This window comes from Anser brachyrhynchus, assembly GCF_964034855.1.
Source record: "Anser brachyrhynchus genome assembly, chromosome: 5".
Classification (NCBI taxonomy): domain Eukaryota; kingdom Metazoa; phylum Chordata; class Aves; order Anseriformes; family Anatidae; genus Anser; species Anser brachyrhynchus.
The window spans coordinates 39,911,632-39,934,443 of record NC_137699.1 but is presented as its reverse complement, the minus strand read 5'-3'; the positions used below and the strand labels follow the sequence as shown (position 1 = coordinate 39,934,443).

General features: G+C 39.0%; 1 protein-coding gene across 2 annotated transcripts in view; it reads right to left on the bottom strand.

Moving 5' to 3' along the window:
• Positions 1–3,392: 3,392 nt before the first annotated feature.
• PRORP (protein only RNase P catalytic subunit) overlaps positions 3,393–22,812 on the bottom strand; it is a 46,644-nt gene continuing 27,224 nt past the window's right edge. For both annotated transcript variants that reach the window (XM_080594868.1, XM_080594869.1), the window contains exons 6-8: positions 6,957–7,105; positions 5,264–5,459; positions 3,393–3,816 (exon numbers count right to left, since the gene is read on the bottom strand). In XM_080594868.1, coding sequence (XP_080450994.1) covers positions 3,676–3,816; positions 5,264–5,459; positions 6,957–7,105 — 486 coding nt within the window. In that variant the 3' untranslated portion in view covers positions 3,393–3,675. The remainder of the gene's footprint in view (positions 3,817–5,263; positions 5,460–6,956; positions 7,106–22,812) is intronic.

The following is a 22,812-nucleotide window of genomic DNA, read 5'->3' as shown; positions in this document are numbered from 1 at the left end:
TGTCACATTCTTTGTGTTTATTCTCAATGAGAAAAAAAGGGATAGAGAAATGGAAAGAATTCAGCCCAATTGCCAAAAAAAGTAACCAAGTGAGAAAATCCATTACTTTTAAGTGTTTGGAATCAGAGACTCAATATTTGAGTTAGACCCAAGACTAAGATTAAACAGTTACTCAACACCATGGACATGACAGGGTGGAAGTCATACTACTCTCAGGATACAGTTTCTAAAAGTCTTCTCCATCTACATAACAATTGCATCAGCTTCCAAATGATGGTTTTGTTTCAGAAGAGTAATCAAATATTTTTGGTGTAATATTCATCAATTCTTACCAACCATATTAAAGTCTGTGATGCAAGATTCTGAGAAAGACTATTCTCACATCTTTTTAACATAATAAACAGTAAATGGGCAATCCTGGAGAAGAAACTATTCACAAAACAACTACAGCAAAGGCTGAATCAGTCCACCCTTCCTCAAGTCTGTCTTCCCAGCGTGTCTCCGTCCCCATGGCACGTGGCAGGCCAAGTTAAGTGTTATTCTGTCTGACTCTTCTTACTCAGCATGCTTGCAAAGGGCACCAGAGCTACTTGCCATGGTTACGGTGGCACTGACTCCTGTGACGTTCGGAGGACTTACCTGAACTTGCCTTCCTGGCTTTCAATGTGGACCCATCAATCTGATAAACTAATGCAAGGAAGACACTAAAAATCCTTGGTTTTTCACTGTACAACAGTACTAATAAGTACTAGATGTCAAGTAAATCTGATAGGTGTCAGTAGATTTGCTGGCAGAATACTTTGGGTTGTCTCTCAGGCTGCCAATAAAACACCTCAGAATTCCTTTTATATATCCAGAAACTGGGGGCATGAAATTGAAAATGCCTGTAGTTAGGTCACTTGTCCTCATTCATTCCAGAGACGAGGCTGTTCATCCCTTATAAGGAGCTACAACAAAGTGCATTAGCAGCAAACGTAATTAAAAATGAAATCATAAGAATTCTCACACTAATCCTGCGACAGCTTCCTGTTGCAAATTTCCAGATTGTGTTCCCTCTGGCTGGTTTGTTCAGTATCTGCTCTGAGATAACTTACTGCTTTAACAGTTGCTGGCATCAGTACTGTATTATTGTATTATTTCAGCTAATTCTAATACTCACATATTGGGAAAAAATAAATAAAGTTTTGAGATTTCTTACATTCTCTCAAATTTTTTCATATGCAATAACTAAACCCAGTTACTTATTATGGCACTCCATTTACATGGGATAACTGTAAGCCTCCCTGCCTTCTGACACGTTAGGCAGCATACTAAATTACACAACTAGTAGGATACTCTTCTGGTTGACAGGTTTTAAGTAACTGGCGCATTCCCCAAGGTGAACATGGTCCCAGTCAAAATGATCTGCCCAGCTCTACAACTGCAATGGCACCGTGGGCTTCAGGATAAATTCCCTGCATGGGGGAATTCATTTGTATGGGGAATAACCTCAGTGACACCCCACCTAATAATGTTTCACAGGCTCTCAAAAGCTGTCAAATGATTCAATAAACTCCTACACCAAAACACATTCTGAAGCATGCAACTCCATGCTCCCTTTCATCCTGCCAGTGATTAACAAACTCTTTCTATCCCCTGCAGTACAAATAAAAAGGAAGAAAAGAGCACTGAAAAAGTAACTGCTTTGTAGCTTGACCATGAATTAAAATTGTTGCAGAACCTCCACATGATAGACAGCAACACAAAAAACACACATACTAGCATTCACTATTAACTACTCACACTAAGACTGTGTATTCAGGAAGTGTTATTATTTAGAAAGTATTACAGTATCTCTCTAAGAATAGTTTTTGAGATGAAACCTGGGCGATTAAGGACGTCTGGTTTCAGTCAAAAGGAAGCGCAGGATGCAGTTATTCCAGTTAGATGTTGGTATTATGCATGTCTGTTAATGACCAGGGTGAGATAAAATACAAACCTCAGTGAACGTGTCTCACAACATTTATAGCACTTGCATTCAGCTGACTTAGCTCTGAATTGCTTAGGACTGCAAGACAACCAAAGCTAGCACCAAACTGGGACCATACCAACACTCACCCAGATCAGCTTCTGCTGTCGTGGAACTACATCAGAGGGTAACCCTCACACAGAGCAATGCTCACTAATGAAGCAGTCCTGTGCAGGAGCAGACACTTGCTTTAACAATGCAGTATTTGCATTTTCAAGGAGATGTGGCAGTTGCTGCACTTGGAGAATTGTAAAGACAATCTTCTGACAAATCAGAAGTAAATCAGTTTGAGGAGCAAGAGAAGACCCAATCTCTCTGCATTCCCGGAGGACTCCAGAAAGCAGATGACCTACCAGAGCTGGCACATTCTGCCAGAACAGGGGGTTGTCATGAATGCTACCAGCAACATGAGGAATTTAAAACCAAGGTTCTAGGTTAGCTTAAGAGGTATCCATCTCCTCTACATTTTCTGCACATTACTTGAAGGACATAACTACGTGCAAAACAAACCTGCTGCTTTACAAACGGACAGCAGGAGCACAACAAGTGTCAGGACAGCTCCCTGTTGTGAAAAAAATAGCAGGGAACATGCTTGAATGCTAAGAGTCATGAGGGAGCTTGTCACCAAACAGCAAAAACTCAGAACTGCAAGTAATATGCAAAGAGATCTGCATGATTCAGCTCAGTTTCAAGCAGAGGACTTCTTAGTGTGTGAGATAAATTTGACAAAATGTGATCCTTTAGCTGAGATTAATGTATTTCCATGTTTTTGGGGGAGAGAGGTGTGCATAAAAGTGGTAAATGGAATAAACACATTTACTATAGAAACACAGATAACAACTTAGAACACAATCACTGTAATAGATACTACTTTTCTTGCTCTGGGAGAGGTTTCATTAAAATCTCTGTACAAAATTTAATTGTTGTATTATTGAATTGCTAGTTTTTGCCAATTTTTGTTTAGAAAAAAACAAGTATTTCCATAAGCAAATTATTCCAGTGATATAAAATCCTGTCAGAAGCAGCAAATTTAAGACTGAAAGAACCAGACAATATTCCACTGGTTATTTTTTCATTCTTACAAACAAAAACTTAATATATGTTGCTACAACAAATCTTTCACATTCTAAATAATCAAATTAATTCTAATTAATGTGAGGAAGTATTAAAGAGCTATGAGTGCCTGATGAATAGTAAACATGCCATTTGGCCCATTTACCTCTATTTATTGGACAGTGTGCAATACTGTTGCGTGGTCAGCATGCCAATTTTGAAGGCGCTCTGGAAGTCTTGCTGATTTTTTTTAAAGTTCATGAATTTCAGTGTAGATGAAAAGCTTGAGCAAAAGCAGGTAAATAAAAAACCAAAAACACACAACCTGAAATTCCAGGAGGGAAAAACAAGTTTTAATTCAAAATCACATTGAGGCTACAGAAATTGCCAGTAAAGATGGAAATCGTGGACCTAATTTATCCCTGCTGGACCCCCACTGATATTAACAGATTTACTTCAAGAATGATTTTGACAAAATGCAGTTAATGAATTTTCTTTAGTTACATGCCTCACGCATTAATCCCCTAATTGTACTGCTGTTCTAGGTGTATTCTGTTCTCTTAGTTGGCAGCAGGGATTTAAAAAAAAAAAAAAAGAAATTTCAGCTTGTGCAATTACACTCTTCTGTACTTCCGATGAAGGCAGAGCCATTTTCTTGGCACTCGATATGAATATTTTTCCTCATAAGCGTCTTTATAGGGGATATGCCATGTATCCCCTGTAGTCTGTACCACACAGTCATAACTGAAAGCAGGCTGTAGGATAAAAAAGAATAAAAACTTTTTTTTAGACTTTACATGGTATGCTACTAAAATACTGTTTATAGCTAGTTACAACATTTTCCTTAGAAATCTCCATGGATTCATCTCTTTAACAACTCTCATTTATTTCCCCACAACAAACAAATTATAAATTTTAGCACTGAAGGAAAAACTAAAACATCTTTTAGTATTTTGTGGTCTAGGGGTCATTATAAATGGTTCAAAAAATCTGTCTTCGATCTCCACCAGATAATAATGACTTGAACATAATGCACTGAATTTGCAGAAAAGGCAAAGTTTTTCTGTTCAGTTAAATGAAATCATATGGGAATTAGCTTAGGGTGTGGAGTTTACCAGCTTGAACTGATAGAGTACATTAATGGCATCCTGTGTTTGTTCTCCCACATTTCTTTGCAGAAATGATTTGCTCTGTGCCGAGGAGGATATAAGAAAAGGGGTTGTCAATAGCACTTTCGAGAGCAGCCAGTCAGACAAATATAAACTATTCTTCTTGTTTACCGTGTTACAGATATACTAACTCAGCACATGTAACTCAAATAGAGAAGATTACTGGTTTGCAATTATGGCTCTCAGAACATTATAACTGTGTATGTATAGTCTTGGAAGTCTACAACTGGGAACGTGCAATACACAAAACCTGCATGTGAATTAAGATGTGAAAATTACTAGCCCTGCTACAACAAAAGAAAGAAACAAAGTGCAGCTAAAGCTGTGTTACTCAGGTAACCCTGCATCCAATTTTTTTGCTTCCATAGAAAGGTATGTATATGGCAGCACCGAATGAAAGGCTGTCAGTCTTACATGCTTATAAGCCTGTATCTCTGCAGTCTGATTGAAGTGATGAACATTAATTTACAGTTTTAACTTGAGCAGCAAGGAAATGAATCTGCGTATGTGCAGTATTCCTTTAAGCCAGCAATAACAACAAAGAGAGATCAAACAGCAAGAAACTGCAGGATATGGAATGGCACGTGATGAATTTTTCCCTAGAAAAATCTTAGAACAGCTGCACTCTTGTTAATATACTTTTCATGTCTCATGAGGACTTTTGTCTCCTAAACAAAAGCAGTACAGCATTCTGCTATAAGATGATATTATGCTTGGTATGCTGTGATTTCAGTAGCTAAATATCGACTACAAACATGACTATTCTGGGCTCTCTTTCATGAAACTTTACAGATATGTTAGGATAATATTACAGTGAATACTGAAATGCCTGTATTTTCCAAGGGCTGCTTCTTTAACATTAACAAGTCTGTGCCATGCCTTATGAATATAGTGAATTTTCAGTAAAAATGGAAGTTTTGAGCCAAATTCGCCTCTTATATTCCAACAAAAATCTTTTTGCCTACTGAGTTTGAAATTATATATATTTAACAAACATGCTTTGTGTGCTTTCTGAACGTAGAAGAAAACTTACCACAAATTTCATAGGATTTCCTCCTACAGAAGGAAGAAGGACTATTTGGTGTCCACGCTGCCACTTACGGAACAGATGACGCGTCAGACTGTCGGAAAGACAGGCTTTGTGATCCCGGAGGAAGTCTCTCGTAACGAACTTGCAGTGTTTGCCGGATCGAAGAGTGGCATATAACAAGAAGGCATCATCTTCAGAACTTAACAAAACAAATGGAAAAAAGAGACATCATTCACAAGGCAGTAATTGTCTGCAGGAAATGAATCAAATGCTGATCTGAGATTTATTCATCAGCATCACTGAAAATTCCCACCGCTACTCAAGCTCCATGATAAAATAAGTAACTTCTGCTTGCCACGAGGCATCAGAAGCCAGAGAGTACAATAAAAATTGCATGCTACACAAAGCACTCTTCCCTCTCATCACTGTCTGGTAATACAATGATATCATCTTTTGCTATAAAACTTAACAGTACAGTGCTGTTGTGGAACAGAACTACTGAAACTGGTAAGGGTAGCCCCAAAACTTTGTTGGAATACAAACAATAATCACCCGTCAACAGCACAAATCTGTGAGTCTTTGTCACATGGGTGAATGAATTTCCAAAAAGGCCTGATGATTATTTGCAAAAATGTACTCAATATTAGCTGCTATTAAACTGAAATAGTTTTAGGGAAAAACCTCTAAAAATACATTTATAATGGGCAGGAGTTACCGCATGGCTTAAGAAGGTTCTGAAGCAGAACTTTGCTTGAAACCACTTACTGGTTGCTATGGGTTACTCTAATAGTTAGTGATGAGACTTGAGATTAGTGAGGCTCTCCTCTCCATCCTGTGGTTACTGTGTCCCCTTTGTTGGTGCTCAGATAGTAGAAAAGAAAGCAATGTGATTCAACAGCAAAGAGAAGAGCAAGAACTAGACAGGTGATGCAGGAGAATAGGTATGAAAGAAGGAGACAGAAGAGACTTGGACTGGCTGTTGGGACAAGGAACGTGTTCAGAAGATCTGGGAACTGAGATCACAGGAGAAGTGGCAGAGACAGGCAAATGATCAACAGTGCCCAAATCAGATGGAGACTAGGTGGAGCTGGCACCGAAGGAAGAATGAGACTCATTATATGAGGAAAATCATTATATGAGGAAAGCAGGGCAAGGAGGGGGACACTGGGGTGGAGGCAGAGACAAGTAAATAATTTACAGCCTTGGACAAGCTTGAGTGGACAGGAGCAGACGGTCTGTTTCCACTCTCAGAAATATTCTGCCGCAGGAGCAACAGAGAACTCCATGCTCCAGACTCTCCACACTCCTCTGCTACCAAGCATCACTGGGCAGGCACAAACCTCACCTCCCCCTATGCAGGGTTACACAGCAGACAACAACAGTTTAGTGATGCTATCAGGTATGCTGTAAGTTCAGGCCACTGTGATCTTTGGCAGTGCTTTGAACAATTATAAATCATAGCAAACCATACCGATGTCAGCACAGTTCTAAGTGATGAAATTTTACATGACGCATCTTTTAATATGTATAGTTTTTTTGAAGCGACTACAGCAAGGGATATGTTTTTTTTTTTTTTTACATACAAAACTGGAGATACTAGTAACAGTACTAAAACCTGTAGCTGTTAATACTGATTTAAAAGGCACATAAATCAGCTGTTGATCTCTGTTAGGTATAGCCTCTTTCTTCAACTTACATATTTTCAGCAAAGAAGAAGTCTGCTTTATTCTGCATCTCCTTCATAATCTCTCTTTTCCAGTTTGAAGAGTTGACCAGCATGTGTTTGCGGCCCAGCACAAGCAAGCGGGCATTGTTTTTTGCCAGGCAGTTGACAGCCTCAAATAGCTGCAGAAAACAAAAGCAAAACCAACAATTTCCTTAGCTGTAGAACAAGAATGGCAGGAAACACTTTCATATCCGCGTGTCAGGTAGAGGGACTTCTCACATACCCTCGTTTCCTACCGTTCTTACCTGCAACACACGTTAGGTAGATAAGTAACTTGAGTCCATAATAACAAAGGAAAAAAAAAAAAAGAGTGCAGGAAGCTGTTCTCAAAACACAGAAAATGCATTGCTATTTTCAGCCTTTCCAACTCTTGCAGTTTAGCAAGTCTTGCAGTTTGATATGCCTGAATTCAGTAAGAGATTTCAGAAATCCAGAGCTAGCTGAGGGACCTGAATGACTCTGGGATTCAAGTAATATTTTGCCCTGGGAATGATTCAGCAGAGAAGCCTTTGTTGGTATTGGAGAGGAGGACTGAGCCCTCACCATGCAGCCGTCCCAGCCCCACCTGTTGTCGAAATTACAGAACTACATTTGATCTGGGCTGTCCTGTGGGGAAGCAGCAAGCTACAGTAGAAGGAAATTCATGACCTCAGGAATAAGGGTTTGTGAAAGCCACATCCAGGCCAGCCTCCCACTTACGAACCAACATCCTGAGGTGACAAATTCACTGCGATGCTGGCATCTCTTCAGAGGGACTTTTCGCCTGCCTCTGAGCTGTGCCAGTTCAGCAATACGTGCTGCTTTGGACGGGCATCGGGGCCACAACTGCTGCCTTGGCTTTCCCTCCCTGCTTCACCCAGAGGTGAAGGTACAGACTCTGATGTTCAGCCTGCAGATCGGCACCGCGGGCTGGTCACAAAGCAATGCCGTTTGAATACTGCCCAGAAAGAGGAAAACTCTTTCTTGAGACTGAAGCATCGTGTTTGAAGGCCAAGGACTGTATGCTCAACCTCCAGGGGAAGGTGCTTCCTAATGTGCAACTCTGTTTGCTGCCACTATTTGTATTTGTACAATCTCCTGATTTTACTCTAATCCCTCTTCATAGCTTTTCTAGTTACTTCCCTCTTCCCTGTTATCTCTTCTCCCTGCTATACCTCCAACTATCTTTCTCTTTCTCTTGTTCTTCCCTCTCCTTTTATGATCATTACAATTATTTGTTATCATCAGCCTTTGTTCCAGGGTATAGAAAGATTTTTTTCTTGTAACCCTAGAGTACAACTTTGCAATGCATTTGGTTTGATCTACCTGGAAGTAGGAGTGGAAGGGGTGCTCCCACTCATTTCTGTCTCAAGCTGCACATTCCCACCACTTCCGTGGCACGGGATCTAACAATGTCCCAGCTACCTGTGAGCTCACTGATCCAGCAAGAGATTTTTTTATTTTTTGCAGGGCTGAGCTTGCAGCCACACAACTGAAAGACCTGATGCAAGGAGAAATGATGGGAAGACATCACTGGAGGTAGTGAGGCCAGCGAGTGTGTGAGTGCCCCTTTTGGCAGAGGACCTGCAGTCAGCTCAGACTAAGTGTGCCATGTATCTGGCAGTCAGATGGACTTTCGCCTCCTACATTTTATTAGGATATGTGGTTCTCTAGTATGAAGGGCTTCTGGGAAAAAAAATGAGATGTGGGTATAAATTAGCTACAGTTTTGCAATGGACAAACTCAAAACAGGCTTAAATCTTAATAAAGTTAACTGGACTCGCCTTAAAAAAAACCAGAATCTCCTGCCTGTATAACAGCGTGTTGTCCCTCCTCTAGTTGCCACAAAGATTAAACTTTACTTACACAAATAAAACATAGAAGATAGAAATTGTTTTTGATTTCACAAGATACAAATAATTTTGTTCTGCACACCCCCTTGCCTGATACAACTTTACGAAGCAGCATTTTATCTCATTTTAGGCTTGGGCACTTAACAAGGGTGGTCTACAGAGAGTCACAGAACTGATGTGGGGGGTTTCCCTGAGTGTGTCTACTCCCACGCCTGGCTGCTTCTCAAGAAAGGAAAACATGAGACACACAATAATAACACTTGCTTTAGTCATAGAGGAAAATCAACATAGTACTGTTAACAAAAAAGCAGAAGTAGTGATATCTCCCTTAAAAAGAAAGAGTATTTTATTAATCTCATATTTCCAAAAGTTAGGGAAAAGTTACTGTTTTCTGCCACTACATAATGCATATTTGCTATAGGCAACAGCTGATATGTTGAGCTGTATGGGCAACAGCTCTGTGCTGAGGCACCCTTTGAATGTTCCCACACTAGTTAGGCAGCAAACCTCAGATGTTCAGCTGGATAATCTGTTCAAAAGGCAGTGTGTGGAAAACATTTAAAAATGTGCAGCACACACATTCCCCACGTTATTCATTTTCTCAAGAATGAGGATTACAAAATTAGTGAAAGAATGACCTTTTATAAATATCTATCTATAACAGATATTATAATAGCATATATAATAGTAATACCTACTATTATTACTATTTAAAATTATCTTTCAAATTTGGTCAGCAGAGCACATAAAAAACTCATTTTCTCTGAAAACTAGAATTGTAAACTGCCATTTTGCAGGGAAGAGAAAATAAGCATGGTTAGGCTGACTCCTTCAATTCACGTGGCTAGATGCGGCTGAGCCAGAGAAGCACCAAGAAGCTGTGAACTGCTGCTGTGCTGCACACATCACTGCCACGCAACAAGGTACTGGAAGTACTTCTGGATTATACAAATAGCTATCACTGCATTGAGTCTTACCCTCTTTTCCTGACAGGGCACATCAGGGTCCATCCTTCTTTCTGAACCAGATACATTTTAATCAACTGTTTGTGGAGATCACTAGATCCTTCCCCTCGAAATTCATGCTCATTAGAACCTGCAGAATAGGATCTGTTTGCAATCCCTTTCAATTATCAGCTACATTTAAATAATCACTGTGCTGTCCCAGTCTTCGTTTAATGAGATCTATCTCAAGCTTCTCCTAAACATCTCACCGACAACATAAACAATTTTGTGTTCACAGCAGGTTAGTAAACTGGCCTTGGATGGAGCCAGGGTGCAGCCACAAGGAAGTATGAAACTGCACACAGATCAGTGCAAGAGTGCAGACCACTGCTCACACATGTATGTTATCTCCCAACATGGATCTTTGAAGCATTTTGCTATTAATTAATTTTTAAAGGAAAAGCATAAAATGGATGCATGTGTACCATGTGCATGCTCTGATTCTTATTTCTGCACCCTAAGCTCTGGATCAGTGGAAGAACAGCACGCTCGTACAGCACCCTGGCTGAGTGCATACATTTATCTTTCCTTGGGACAGTCCCAGAGATAAAGGCATGCAGCTATTTCCCCACAAGTAAATGAATATTTGTTTTGTATCTGCAGCAATGCGATTTCATGGAATTTCCCCTCCACCACCACACTCCTGCCCTCATAGCGCAATGCACCTTTTTTTTTTTTTAATTTTCAGTTGTGCTGATACCATCTATTCGTGGGGCCATGCTGCGCTCACACTCAAGGGCAGGAACTTCTGGATCAGAGGAACCAGAAAGCACAAACCCCACAGCAACCTGCTGGGGTTCAGCCACGTTATATGATCCCACATTACAAAAGCCTAAGCTTTGCCAACGTGAAATAGAGCAACTGAAAATGCTGTAGCTGGTAATTTTATATTTTAAAAATCAGCAAGTTATACCTTGAAAGAATCACTTTTCAGGTGAAGATCAACTATTAACAGATTCTCACTGGAAGGGAATGCTTCAATACTAATTCCTGGGAATAGTTCTGCAGCAATCCACATGCACAATTCTGCACAACTGAACAAGGATAAAAGAAGGGAGTTAAGTTGAGGGGGCAGACAGTCCTTGGCACATTGCAAAACATATCCTCATTCTTTCAGCTGTACAACAGCCTTATGAAGTAAATGTATACTTGAATCTCCCTTTTACACAAGTGCATAATGTAATTTAATAATAAAAACAAGGAAGACGGGTGAATTACTCCACCTCGTACAAGGAACTATGAGCAGAGCAGGTATGGATTTCCTACAGCCAGTCATCCACTCTGATCGCTAGATCACCCAGCGCCACGCGTCCCTTTTCCAAAGGTTAGCTTTCTGTAAGACAACCTTTCTCCTTGGACACTGCCAGTGTTTTCCCATTTGTCGGATGGGAAATCCCTAAATGCTGTGCTCAGAGGCACACCCTTTGGCCCTCAGCAAAAGGTGGTGGCTCACCTGCATCCAGCTATAGCAGGAAGAAGTACTCAACCAAAAAGTTTAAATCAGTTTAAATTTGTTGTTAATAAATCATGTTAGACATTTTCTGAACATTTGTTTTTACTAGTTGCCATTTAAAAGCAGAACACACCGACGGTCTGGTATCTGCTAATAACAGCAACAAACTGCTGAGTGTTATTGCTATTTATTTTCACCTGCTGTCAGTGCTGCTTCCTACCCAGTCCTGGGGCTGTGCAAGTGCAGAGGAAACCTAAAACCACCCTGCTGACCACAGGTACTGAGCTGGCCTGAGCACACCATCAAGCAGGGCTGAGCAGGAGCGCTCTCACCAGGGTTATGCAAGGGAACACTTCCCACCATCAATACATTTATTTGACTTCGTTTGATCATTTTTAGTTCCCTTTTTACGTATCGCAGACAAAGAAGCTCAAAAAACCTGTGCACTTAAGTGGCACATGGGAGAGCGAGCCGTGCCGGGACACGGGAGGTATTCCCCCAGCACGACGAGTTAGGCAGGGAAGGCAGGGTGCTGCCTCCCAGAAATTTAACAACCAAACAAACCTAATCTGTCACTTTTCCAGTGAGCCCAGTCATTTCGCTGAAGCAGATTCAACACCATTATCAAAGCAACAAACATAATGGAAGCTGCTTCTTATATTCCCTACATTATTACTGATGGCATAGGGTAAATTAGTCTCAAAGTCCTCAGTGTAAATTAGTCTCAAAGTCCTCTTCACTCAAATGCAGCGGCTGCATACACGTTTATTGGTTTCCTGCAGATTCCCTTCCCCTGAATAGAATAGAAGGGGGCAGCTACTTAGAAGAGAAAGCGGTAATGGATTAATAAATAACGGCCAGAAGCTCGAGCAGCCTGGTTTACAGTACTGCTCAAGACAGCCAGTAGCTAACTCTTGGGAATTATCCTCTACAGTACTGAGGGTTTCTGTAGTGCTGCAGTTACAATGTTGTCAGGAATATTTGTATGCCGCGATACAGCAGGACTGTGCAGATTGATGCAACACACACATCATCATGCAAAACTCTACCAATGACTCCACTTTACACATCATGACAGCAATCACGCAATGTTTAACATGTTTTTACCTGTCTGTGTTGACTCCACACCTAGAATTGCCACATCCTCTCTTGAGCACACACACACACACACACATATGCCTTAACTTCCACGACTCATTAGAATTTGCAGTTCACTTTTAGGTGCCAGCTTTTGCTCTCGACTTCACAGCGAACTCTAGTAACCAAAGGCAGAGTATGGATTGAACAGAAAAACTAAAGCACAGAAGCAAAGATATCCAAGTTGGTTTCACATAGATCGAGGACGGTACAGCAGCCTCAGTCTGCCCAGAGGAGATGATGCCCAAATACAGCTCTGCTGTTTGCAGAGAAATTGGTATTCAGAGGCATCCAAGGGATGCTTCTGCAGCCAAGTGCAACCTGACTGTGTACCAAGGCCCTTGGCGTTTCAGCACATGCTGGTGTTCCCATTGACAGCAAGTGCATCCTGACTCATGCATCTTCTTGATTCCCAAGTAGTGTGGAGAGTAAAGCAGAGTTATAAGGAGTGACCTTAAACAGGTTCAACTTAGGCACAGAAGCAATAGCATGTTTTATATTTTCCTGTATTCACGGTATCCTGGGTATTATCCCAGTAATAGAGATACCTTTAATTGCTACTGTACTTGACTTCAACTGAGGTGGAACCTGCTCAAAATAATCTCTGAAACAGTCCTGAATGCAGAAGTAGTATGTTCGTAATTAAGACTCTGGTATTAAATTCTGCTGTATTATAGACTATAGGTAAATTTTCCAATTCCAAACAATCTTGAAGAGACACCTCTACAAAACAAACTTCTGTAAATTACCTTTACGTTTTGGAAAACTGTTGCAGATTTCTTCTATGCAACGTGAAGTCAGGGATAGGTCCCCATCCTTCCTAGCAGAGATGCAAGTAAAAAAAAAAGGTTCTGAAATAGATATTTTCTAATACATAACCTAATTACAGCCATATCTTGCTATTATACCCAAAAGGCACGATGAGTAGTCATTGGATGAATAGCACACCAGTATTTTCTATATGAATTAAAAGAATCAAATGGGATGCATGCAGGGACCAAAGACATGCATATATACAAATTATTCAAATCACTTTATTTGTATGTGTGACATGAAAGATAGGGAGGCAGGTGCAGGACCATCAGCTGGAAGAAACAACAGATTTTTGGAGTCTGTTTTTTCAGAACGGATTACTGCTTTGAAGATCTCCAGCCCTTCTCAGACCTTACACCTCACAAATCTTTTAGTGTCACCATTCTTGAACACGCTTATGTTACTCTTTTTGAATAGTGATATTTTCAAGATCATAGAATCCTAGAATCATCAAGGTTGGCAAATACCTCCAAGATCACCCAGTCCAACCATCCCCCTACCACCAATGTCACCCACTAAACCATGTCCCGAAGCACCAGGCCCAACCTTTCCTTAAACACCCCCAGGGACGGTGACTCCACCACCTCCCTGGGCAACCCCTTCCAGTGCCTGACTGCTCTTCCTGAGAAGAAATGTCTCCTCATTTCCAAGCTAAACCTTCCCTGGCACAACTTGAGGCCATTCCCTCTAGTCCTATCACCGGTTACCTGTGAGAAGAGGCCGACCCCCAGCTCCCCACACCTTCCTTTCAGGTAGCTGCAGAGAGCAATAAGGTCTCCCCTGAGCCTCCTCTTCTCCAGACTAAACAACCCCAGTTCCCTCATGATCTTCAGATGAGTAAAGGTCAACCATGGCTAAATAAAAGAGAAATGGGTAATGATAATGGTTAGCAAAGCATGTTATTAAATGAACAATGCCAAGAACTTTGAAATGATGGCTAAAGAAGTGATGTGGAGCTGGAGAACTGCTGATTTTCACAGTATTAATTTGTAAAAGAGAAAAACAGCTTCGTTCTTTGACTCTTACAACAATTCAAGAAATATGTGGACACAAACATTCCCTAGTTGCATAACTGAATCTTTGAAAGTTGAGTTTTGAAAGTCACTGCAGTGCCAGTTAAGTTTCTCAATCTACAAAAAAATCTGTTATGCAGCAACAGGTTTAGAATCGCATGGAGACAAAGAAACAGTTAACCATCTACAACAGCATTTTTTTTCCCCAATCACTTAAAAAATATACCATTGATTTAAACATGCAAACTGACCCACTAATGTTGGCTCAGTAATTATGAAGTAGGCATAAAGATCATGAGAAAGCGTGAGTTTGAAATCCAAAGTAGCATTTTTGAAAATGCAACAACTAAAACTGGGAAATGTTCATATTCACAAGGAAAATTTAGTAACACATTCATTTTCTGCTTTTGTCACAAGTGTAGCAACGTTAAAACTTCTTTAAGACTTCAGGAATTCAGAAACACACAACCCACATCAGCAGTCACAATCAATAATCTGAAATCCCCTCCTAGGCTGTTTGACCTAAGTGATCTCAGACGCTGCACCTCTCTACCACAGCCTGCATCTTGTACTACCCAAAGCACGTTGAAAAGGAGAGAGCATGGGTGAGAACTACAAAACTAGGCCATCTCACATGGCTCCTCTTGTTTTGGCTCCACGGTCTCTACTTGGCTGCACGACTTTGAGGGGCAATAAGCTTAGCCACGTGGCTCCCAATGCTATCTTCCCATCTACCTGATTTCCTGACACTGTGTTTGTGGTGAAGAACATGGGGACTTCTGCTGGGAGGGAAGCAGGGGGGAGCAGGGTTGCTCTCTCTATAAGCAATCAAATTCAGCTATATACACATCAGAGGTTTATTGTTACGGACAGTTACATTTTTAGTATGATAATAGATGTTAATCTGAGACAAAACTGGGCAATAAAAAGATGTAGGTATGATACAAAACATGGCTTATAAGCTTGGTTCATCTATTCTAAATGTAAACAGTTTTAGACTTCCTTTGTTCTCCCTGAAAATTACACCCTGAGGTACTCCCATAGAAAGTAAGATCAAGCACCTGTGTCACTCAAGTCTTTTCAGGAATGAAAGCATGATTTGTTGGAATGCAATTCTTTAAATATTAAGGATAAAAAGTCTCACTTGCATATGTTAAAGCTTTAAAACATACTCTTGCCCAAGAGATTAATTCTCCAGAAATAATGACAAGTTTACAATATTATAATTAATAATTCCTGGATTCTTCCTGTCCTAGATAACTCCTTCCTCAGAGTTAAGTATCAATACCATAAATTAAATAGATAATTTTTTTCCTCAAACTGCAACTAAAAAAAAGGAAATTCTAATGATATAAGAATGACAGATTTTAATCACCTTGTTCTTTTCATAAGGTTTATTATGAAATCCAGAAAGTTAATTTACACAAGTAGATCTGCTAAATCATGGCACAACACCCCTTCCAAATTTCAATACATTCTGTTTGGAAGACTGTCTCTTAATCCTCTTCTCAAGCCATGTTACTTAGGTTATGGCTCAAGACATTAAAGAAAGAAATACACCTAGATTTCCAGTTGTTGAATGACTGAAACTAGTAACTGATGTTCTGGATCAAAACTTAAGTTCGTGCAAACCCATAACCTATCTCTTAAAAAACTAGTATCAAATGATTCCATTACCCTTATTTTAATCCTTTAACCTCACCTGTCTTCTCTATTTTTAATATGTATCTGATTTGTTGCATACTTTCATCTCTCCTCTTACTCATCTCCTTTCTTGCGACAAAGAAAAAAATACCAAGATCTTCACAAAACTCATGGGGCATCTTACATGGATTTTTTTTTAATCCAGACTTCTCCTGAGAACTCACTATTTTGTATCAAAACCTGAGGATTTGCAAAGTATGAAAGATTTATCAGTATCAACCCTTGACACCCAGGAAATGAGCTAGGTGATTCTCTCTATCAGTGATTATACAACAGGAGGAAAATAAGCATATAAAAGTTCAAAGGACACAAAGTCTTGCCTATGTGTTTCCACATCTCAGTACTATCCTTTATTCTCATTCTTAAATTCTTCCTGCTTGTGCTGCTGTTTCTTCAACAGTACCTTCTTACTGTTCACTACACATAGTTTTATTGCACTAAGTACTGCATATACATCACCATTATTCTCATGAGCAAGTAAGTTATATAAAAATGAAAAGGTATAAGGTTTTACTTATTTTTGTATAGGCTACAGAAATGAAACTTCATCTATCAGTGATATAGACTGCAAATGGAAAAATTGTCCCAGCTGAAGTCTCAACTTCAGGGGTCAGCCAGCTTTCACTGGAAATCCAGTCTGACATTACACTGGTATTTTTGCATTTCTACTATTTCTATAGCAGTTATATACGAAAAACTTATACAGAAAACTATCATTTCTCATTTTAGAAAGAATGTAAAAAGCTAGCTATTAGAAAGGAATATTTGTGAACTATATGCAGCTGTGCCAGTCTTTGATCTTGACAGGTTGAGTCAGAAGCTATGTTTAAGCACTGAAAATCCAAAATGTGAGCAGGACCTCTGAGTGTTAGTGGCAATGGCGGTGGGTCGTTATGAAAATGAAAACACAAAATCAACTGATCTTTTCCACAGATAGGAAATAACTTAGTGCAGGACTGAAATCAGCTTTGTAAGATTGAAACTGACAGTTTAAAAGATACCAATGTTGTAGCTCTCACCACTGTCCCATGCAGATGTCTGAACAGCGTCACTGACCTAGTCTGATGCTGTGTTTTCCCCCTCTCCCATCTGTGGTTCAAAAAGTCCCAGACGGTACTTTTATTCTTTGAGGAAAGGTGCTGCACCAGCTGGGGAGATCAGTGTTACGGCAGGCACAGGCTTGATGCTGCTCAAGACACAGTAAACCTGTGCTTCTGCAGTGACAACCTACCTTTTGATAAACTAGAGACTTACAGAAAAACTTTAAAATATAGGCTATTTCTGTGCTCACAGGTAAACAGGCTTATAGTCCAGGTAGGATGGCACGATAACCAACGAAACTCATCCATAAATCAACTGCTTGCAATCAAAAAAAAAACCAGAATTAGACTACAATATGAAGCAAATATTTATGACACAATTTTCACACAATTTTTGTTCTGTTTCTTATTCCTACTATTTTGCAGTTGCCTGCTACGGATTACTATTTAGCGCTAAAGAGGATACCTCCAAAAACAGTTGCTCCAATAAGAGCCATTTTCCAGTCCTTATCACAAATAAATACATTAACCAACACTACTCAAGTCTGGTGATTTCTCTTTGAAAGATTAAAAAATTGTTTAATATGTCAAAGAACATATGAAATGTTTTTCTTCAGCAGGACAAAAATTAGCAGAAATAAACTAAAGCACAAAGTTCTAAGGTGAAGGGGCAGCAATAAGGCCCGAGCCAGGCCTACCTACCCTGCACGCATACCTAGGACAAGGGATTTCAGCAGAGAGGGACTAAGGCAGGAATCTGCTTAATACTGGTATAAGCATAATTGGTATTTACCAGAAAACTTAGGGGGCTTTAATATTTCAGCATTATTCTTCTTGACACAGTTATTAACTCGGATTGTACAACACTGGAGACTCATGCTATTTTACTGCTAATATTGCTGCTGCCAACATCTGGGCCTGGAGATCCTTGGCAGTGAAGGTCTGAAAGCCCCTCACAATGGCTATGATCCACAAGATCTAATTTACTTTAATGCTTTTAATATAAGTTTATCAGTAACAGTCTGCAGTACTCAGTATCTAAACACTGGCCAGGTCAGTGTTTATCTTAAGTATTTTTCTTTAATTCAGGAGATAAGATAGAGTATCTGACAAACAGATAATATTGTCAGCTCTCACAAATTAATTATAGATGATATTTGGCATTTGTCTGAAAGCTCCACCTCATGGGAACAAAGGGTTATATGAAAATCTTTGTCAACTTTGTCATTTTTTGCCCTTGCAGTCAGAGAAATAAGCTTGTGAATATGCTCACCACAAAGGCTCAGATAATAGAAGCCAAATAAGAACATCCCACTCCCTGTTTCATAAAAGGATCTACCTTTTTAAGCGAATTTCATTCTGGGGACTCAGCATTATGGTTTCCAGCTGTCTGTATGTGACTACACCAGCCAGCCATTTGAGGAATTCTGCTGCATCTTTCCCTCCTTCGCCCATTTCCGTGGAAAGAACACACACACCCACAAACACCCCCTACAGCACCCAGGTCCAAACATCTGTGCTCAAGTGTAAGGGACAGCTGTAGTTTCAAAAGTATTTTGTATACAGACAATAAGCCAAATGTATCAGGTAATTCAATGTTAAAACTGTTTCATATTGGTGGTTATGATAGCTAGGCTGGCAGAGTGATGGGGCTTGTGGAAATGAGAGTGAGTGGGGCAAGAAAAAAAATTTCTATTCTTTAGCATTAGTATTTCTGAAAGCCCATTTGGGGATGCCCATTCAGTGGAAAGACAGAACTCTTTACTCTGCAAGACATGAAAATATGAAGTATGACATATGTATCACTGAGAAGTGAAGATGTCAAAACCTCCACGTCTTTTATTTTAAACCACTTCCTTTAACTGTTGAGTCTTAGGGCCAGCATGCATAAATGGATTTAGACAGTCAATACAAACCTTTACAGGGATATCACATGTAAACACAAATGGATTTAGATGCCGAAAGCAGTGTAGCAAAATTAACATTAGACAAGCCCAGGATGATGACTCTTAGTAAGGATCAGGGTAAATCAACATCATTAAGAGTGTCTGGTTCTGCTCTGTGACTACCCTCTTGCATCTCTCTTATTGCCACTTTATATATTTATTCAAATATGTACCAACTTAGGACTGCAGTGGAAGAAAATTCCTATCAATCGATCAATCAATCAATCAGGTAGTAGTATAGGTAATACTAGCACTTAATGAATACCCATCTTCCATTTATAGAAACATAAACTGTAATTGAATGTAGAAGCTCAAATTCCAATGAACCACAAATCTAATACGCACCATCATACTACTATTTTTTTTTTCCATTGCAAAGCGTAAGCAATACCTAGTTTACCCCAACATCACATAATTAGGAATAAACAAGGAGAGAAGGCATTAGCAAAGAGGATTCTTCCACACAAGTACACCACCTAAATCAGGAATAACTCCATTGAACCAGTGGAACTGAACTGGCTTTTAACTTCTGTTAGAGAGCTTATGCCACACAATGTGCACAACTTGCTCAAGGAGCCGTGTCAACATGAATCCTGGAAAGTTCATGATTCAAAAAGATTAAAAATATCACAAACGGAAGAAATATTATTGCCAAATCACTGCCTCTTTTTATAATGACCATAAAAGTGAGCAGATAAATACACAAATGCAGGAAAATGATAAGGACAGATACAAGCATAACTAGTATTTCCTTATTTATGTTGAAGGTATATTGGTTTCATCACAAACTTGACAGATGCACGGGTCCACTTGTAACAGTCACTACAGGAAAAATTGTTCAAGGATAGGACAACATAGCAGTGGGAAATAATATAAATGATTTGGAAAAATTAAACAGAAGCCAGTAAGTATCAGTTCATACTGATAAAATTGGTTGGAAAATAGAGTATATTATGTTTAATAACTTTGAAAACATCTTTAGCTTCTGACTCACCTGACTCATTATAACTTGAATGCATGTTTCCAGATAGAACTGTGAAAAGAACTGTTCAGATTATTAAAGAATTATCTGGTGAATAACAGATCAGGAGAAAACAGCATCACAAGTTAGTATCTCTGTGCAGAAAGGAAAAACCAGTAGATACTTGTAAATATTAGTATGAAATATGTAAATGATTGGAAATAGAGGATTTCCTAAGAAGAGGTAGGTTTCCTAAAAATATGTGGCAGGTCAGTAAGTACGATGCCAAAGACTAAGTATTTAAAGTGATTTACATTGTAGTTTTGGGGATCATATTCAGGGAAAAATATTTATAGAATAGAAAATACGGATTTTTATTTGATGGATACACATAAAAAGGAGAAGTCTATGAAGCATCTAAATGATGCTTCATAGGGGTATTTCTTCATCAAATGGTTTTCAAAGTCTAATTTTTAAGACCTTGAGGTAGGTGTCTTTCTCGGAGGTCAGCTAGTGAAGAATTGTATTGATGTACAGGGCCACAGAACCATGGCTACTAATAAGTAAATACACATACACAGTTTAAGCTCCTAGTTCATTCTCTATCATTTAGAAAAACGCACATGGGAAGATCTAAAACGTCGTAAAACCATGTAAGCAGCATGAAACATCATGCTAAGAAGCAAATATGGAAAGTGTTTGGAGAGCTTCTGCAAGTACCAAAGAATATTCTGTTGCTTTACACAAAGAAATAGGGATGACCTTATACACAGGACTGACCTCCGCAGCAGTAAGCCATTGACTTGCTAACACTATCACTACATGCCCATGAGGAGAACCAGCAGATAAGAGGCTCGTTTTCAGGAGATCCTGCAACTCAGGGACGATTTTGGAGTTTATTTCAGCTTGGGACTTTTCTCCTAGAAGCAGTCTGAAGAAATCGCCATTCTTCAGAGTTCATTCTATATGACAAAAGAAGAACCCATGCAGATTAACACTGCCTGTGTTAGAAATTAGCTTCTGGTAATTTTTTTAATGAAAATTTGAATAGCAGTAGCAAAGGTAGCCATAGCTTTCTTATTATGTTCCTGGTACTGGTATTCTTACCATATCACTACTGCTCCTCACATGACACCTAGCAACAAAATCATTTACAACTCCCAGCATGTGTGATAATACCTTAATTATGTTTTGTATGAATAAATCAGGTCTGATTAGAACCATTAATAGACACACTTGCAAGGCTTCCAGGTATTTCACGTTTTATACTATTCTAGACTATGTTTTGATTGCATTGGTGTTGGGGAATTAGATGGAAGATGCCAAAACACTGTTCCCTTCTCCTGCTATCTCTGTTTAACCACATATTTAACCACAGCAGAGGTGTACCACAAATGATCCACAGAAGATTGCAATGGTTTGCTGTAGTGTCACAGACTCCAACTGCCTTTCTGAGGCGCAATTAATTTTGAATTTTATTTAAAATTTTATATTAATCTCTTACAATTAAGTAAGAAAAGATATTAGGAATTTTCATTCTATGAGATACAAGAATTTACTTTAAAAATTGTGAAAAATTCACAAAAAGCTTTGGCTTGTTACACTACCTACAAGAAATCTGCAAGACCTGAATACTTCAAACAGAGTTGCTCACAGTCAAACAAGACCAGCAATTATATAGTGAAGTGCTGCTCTCCCCAGTCCCATTTGAGGAGCTTACTCCTTAGCCCAAGAGTAGCCCTTATTTTCATCATATGCACTCAGGTACAGTAAATACCCTATCAAGAAAGGAACACAGTTAAAAATAAGAAAGATACAAAAATCCATGACACCTAACATGTAGAACTGTATACAATTTTTTATTTCAGATGATTTATAAAGAGTATGTGCTACCTATTCTAGATGGCCCGAAAAATGACAAGTTAGCTGGAAAGTGCAAATGGGTAATACCCACCATTTCTCAGCACATAAAGTAGAGGCCATCATAAAAAATTATCAGACAGAAGGTTTAAAATAAACAGAAGCACAGACTTTATCATATCTTTTGTAATTGTAGAACTCATTGCCACAGGATGCTTTGAAAACCAGAAGTATTTGGGGAAAGTAATTAAATAAGTTTATCACAGAAAATTCTACCAGTGGCAATTAAATCCGTTATTCAGGAGGCAGTTTTTTCAAGCAGTAAAAAAATAAATAGATCTGGGAGACTATAACAACAGGAATCATCCCTCCAAACTTGGTAGAATTTGAAGAGTGAGAGCCTCTTGCCTATCACCTCTGCATCTGATGTACAAAATCAGTACTAGAAAAAGGTATGTTTTTCACAGTAAATGTTTGATACAGGAAGTCATCTGTAATGGGAATGGTATTTTGGATAAGGATTAAGTGTTCTTACAATTTTTCAGTCTGAAATACGAATTCTTATGAACTGTTTTTAAACAAGCATACTGCCAGTGCAATCATGTTTGCAGTATGGAATCTTATCTGATGAAGTTGTTCTTGTAGATTCAAATGGGACTTTGTAAACTATTTTCTTGTACCAGACAACATGAAGCAATCAGTTTACAGAGAGATTTAGATTAAAATCTATAGAGAATTCTACTCAATTTTTCTAGAATATTAAAAAAATAATAATAATAATTTAACTCTGGTTTTAAATCTCACTGCAGTTACAATCATTTTATAACTTCAATTTTATATATATTTAACTACCTGTATAAACCTCTATCCCTATATACCTCTTTCACTCTAGCTCTACTAGTAGAATTCAACTAGAGAAAAAGCAATAAATGCAGCTTGATGGCTTGCTGAATCATTAATCAGCATGTCAATATACTGAGATCCCTAGAAATAACCCACTGGGCAAGAAAATCTAGGTTTTCATAACTTCATAAATACATCCAAACAGAATTTAAGCTTCTGC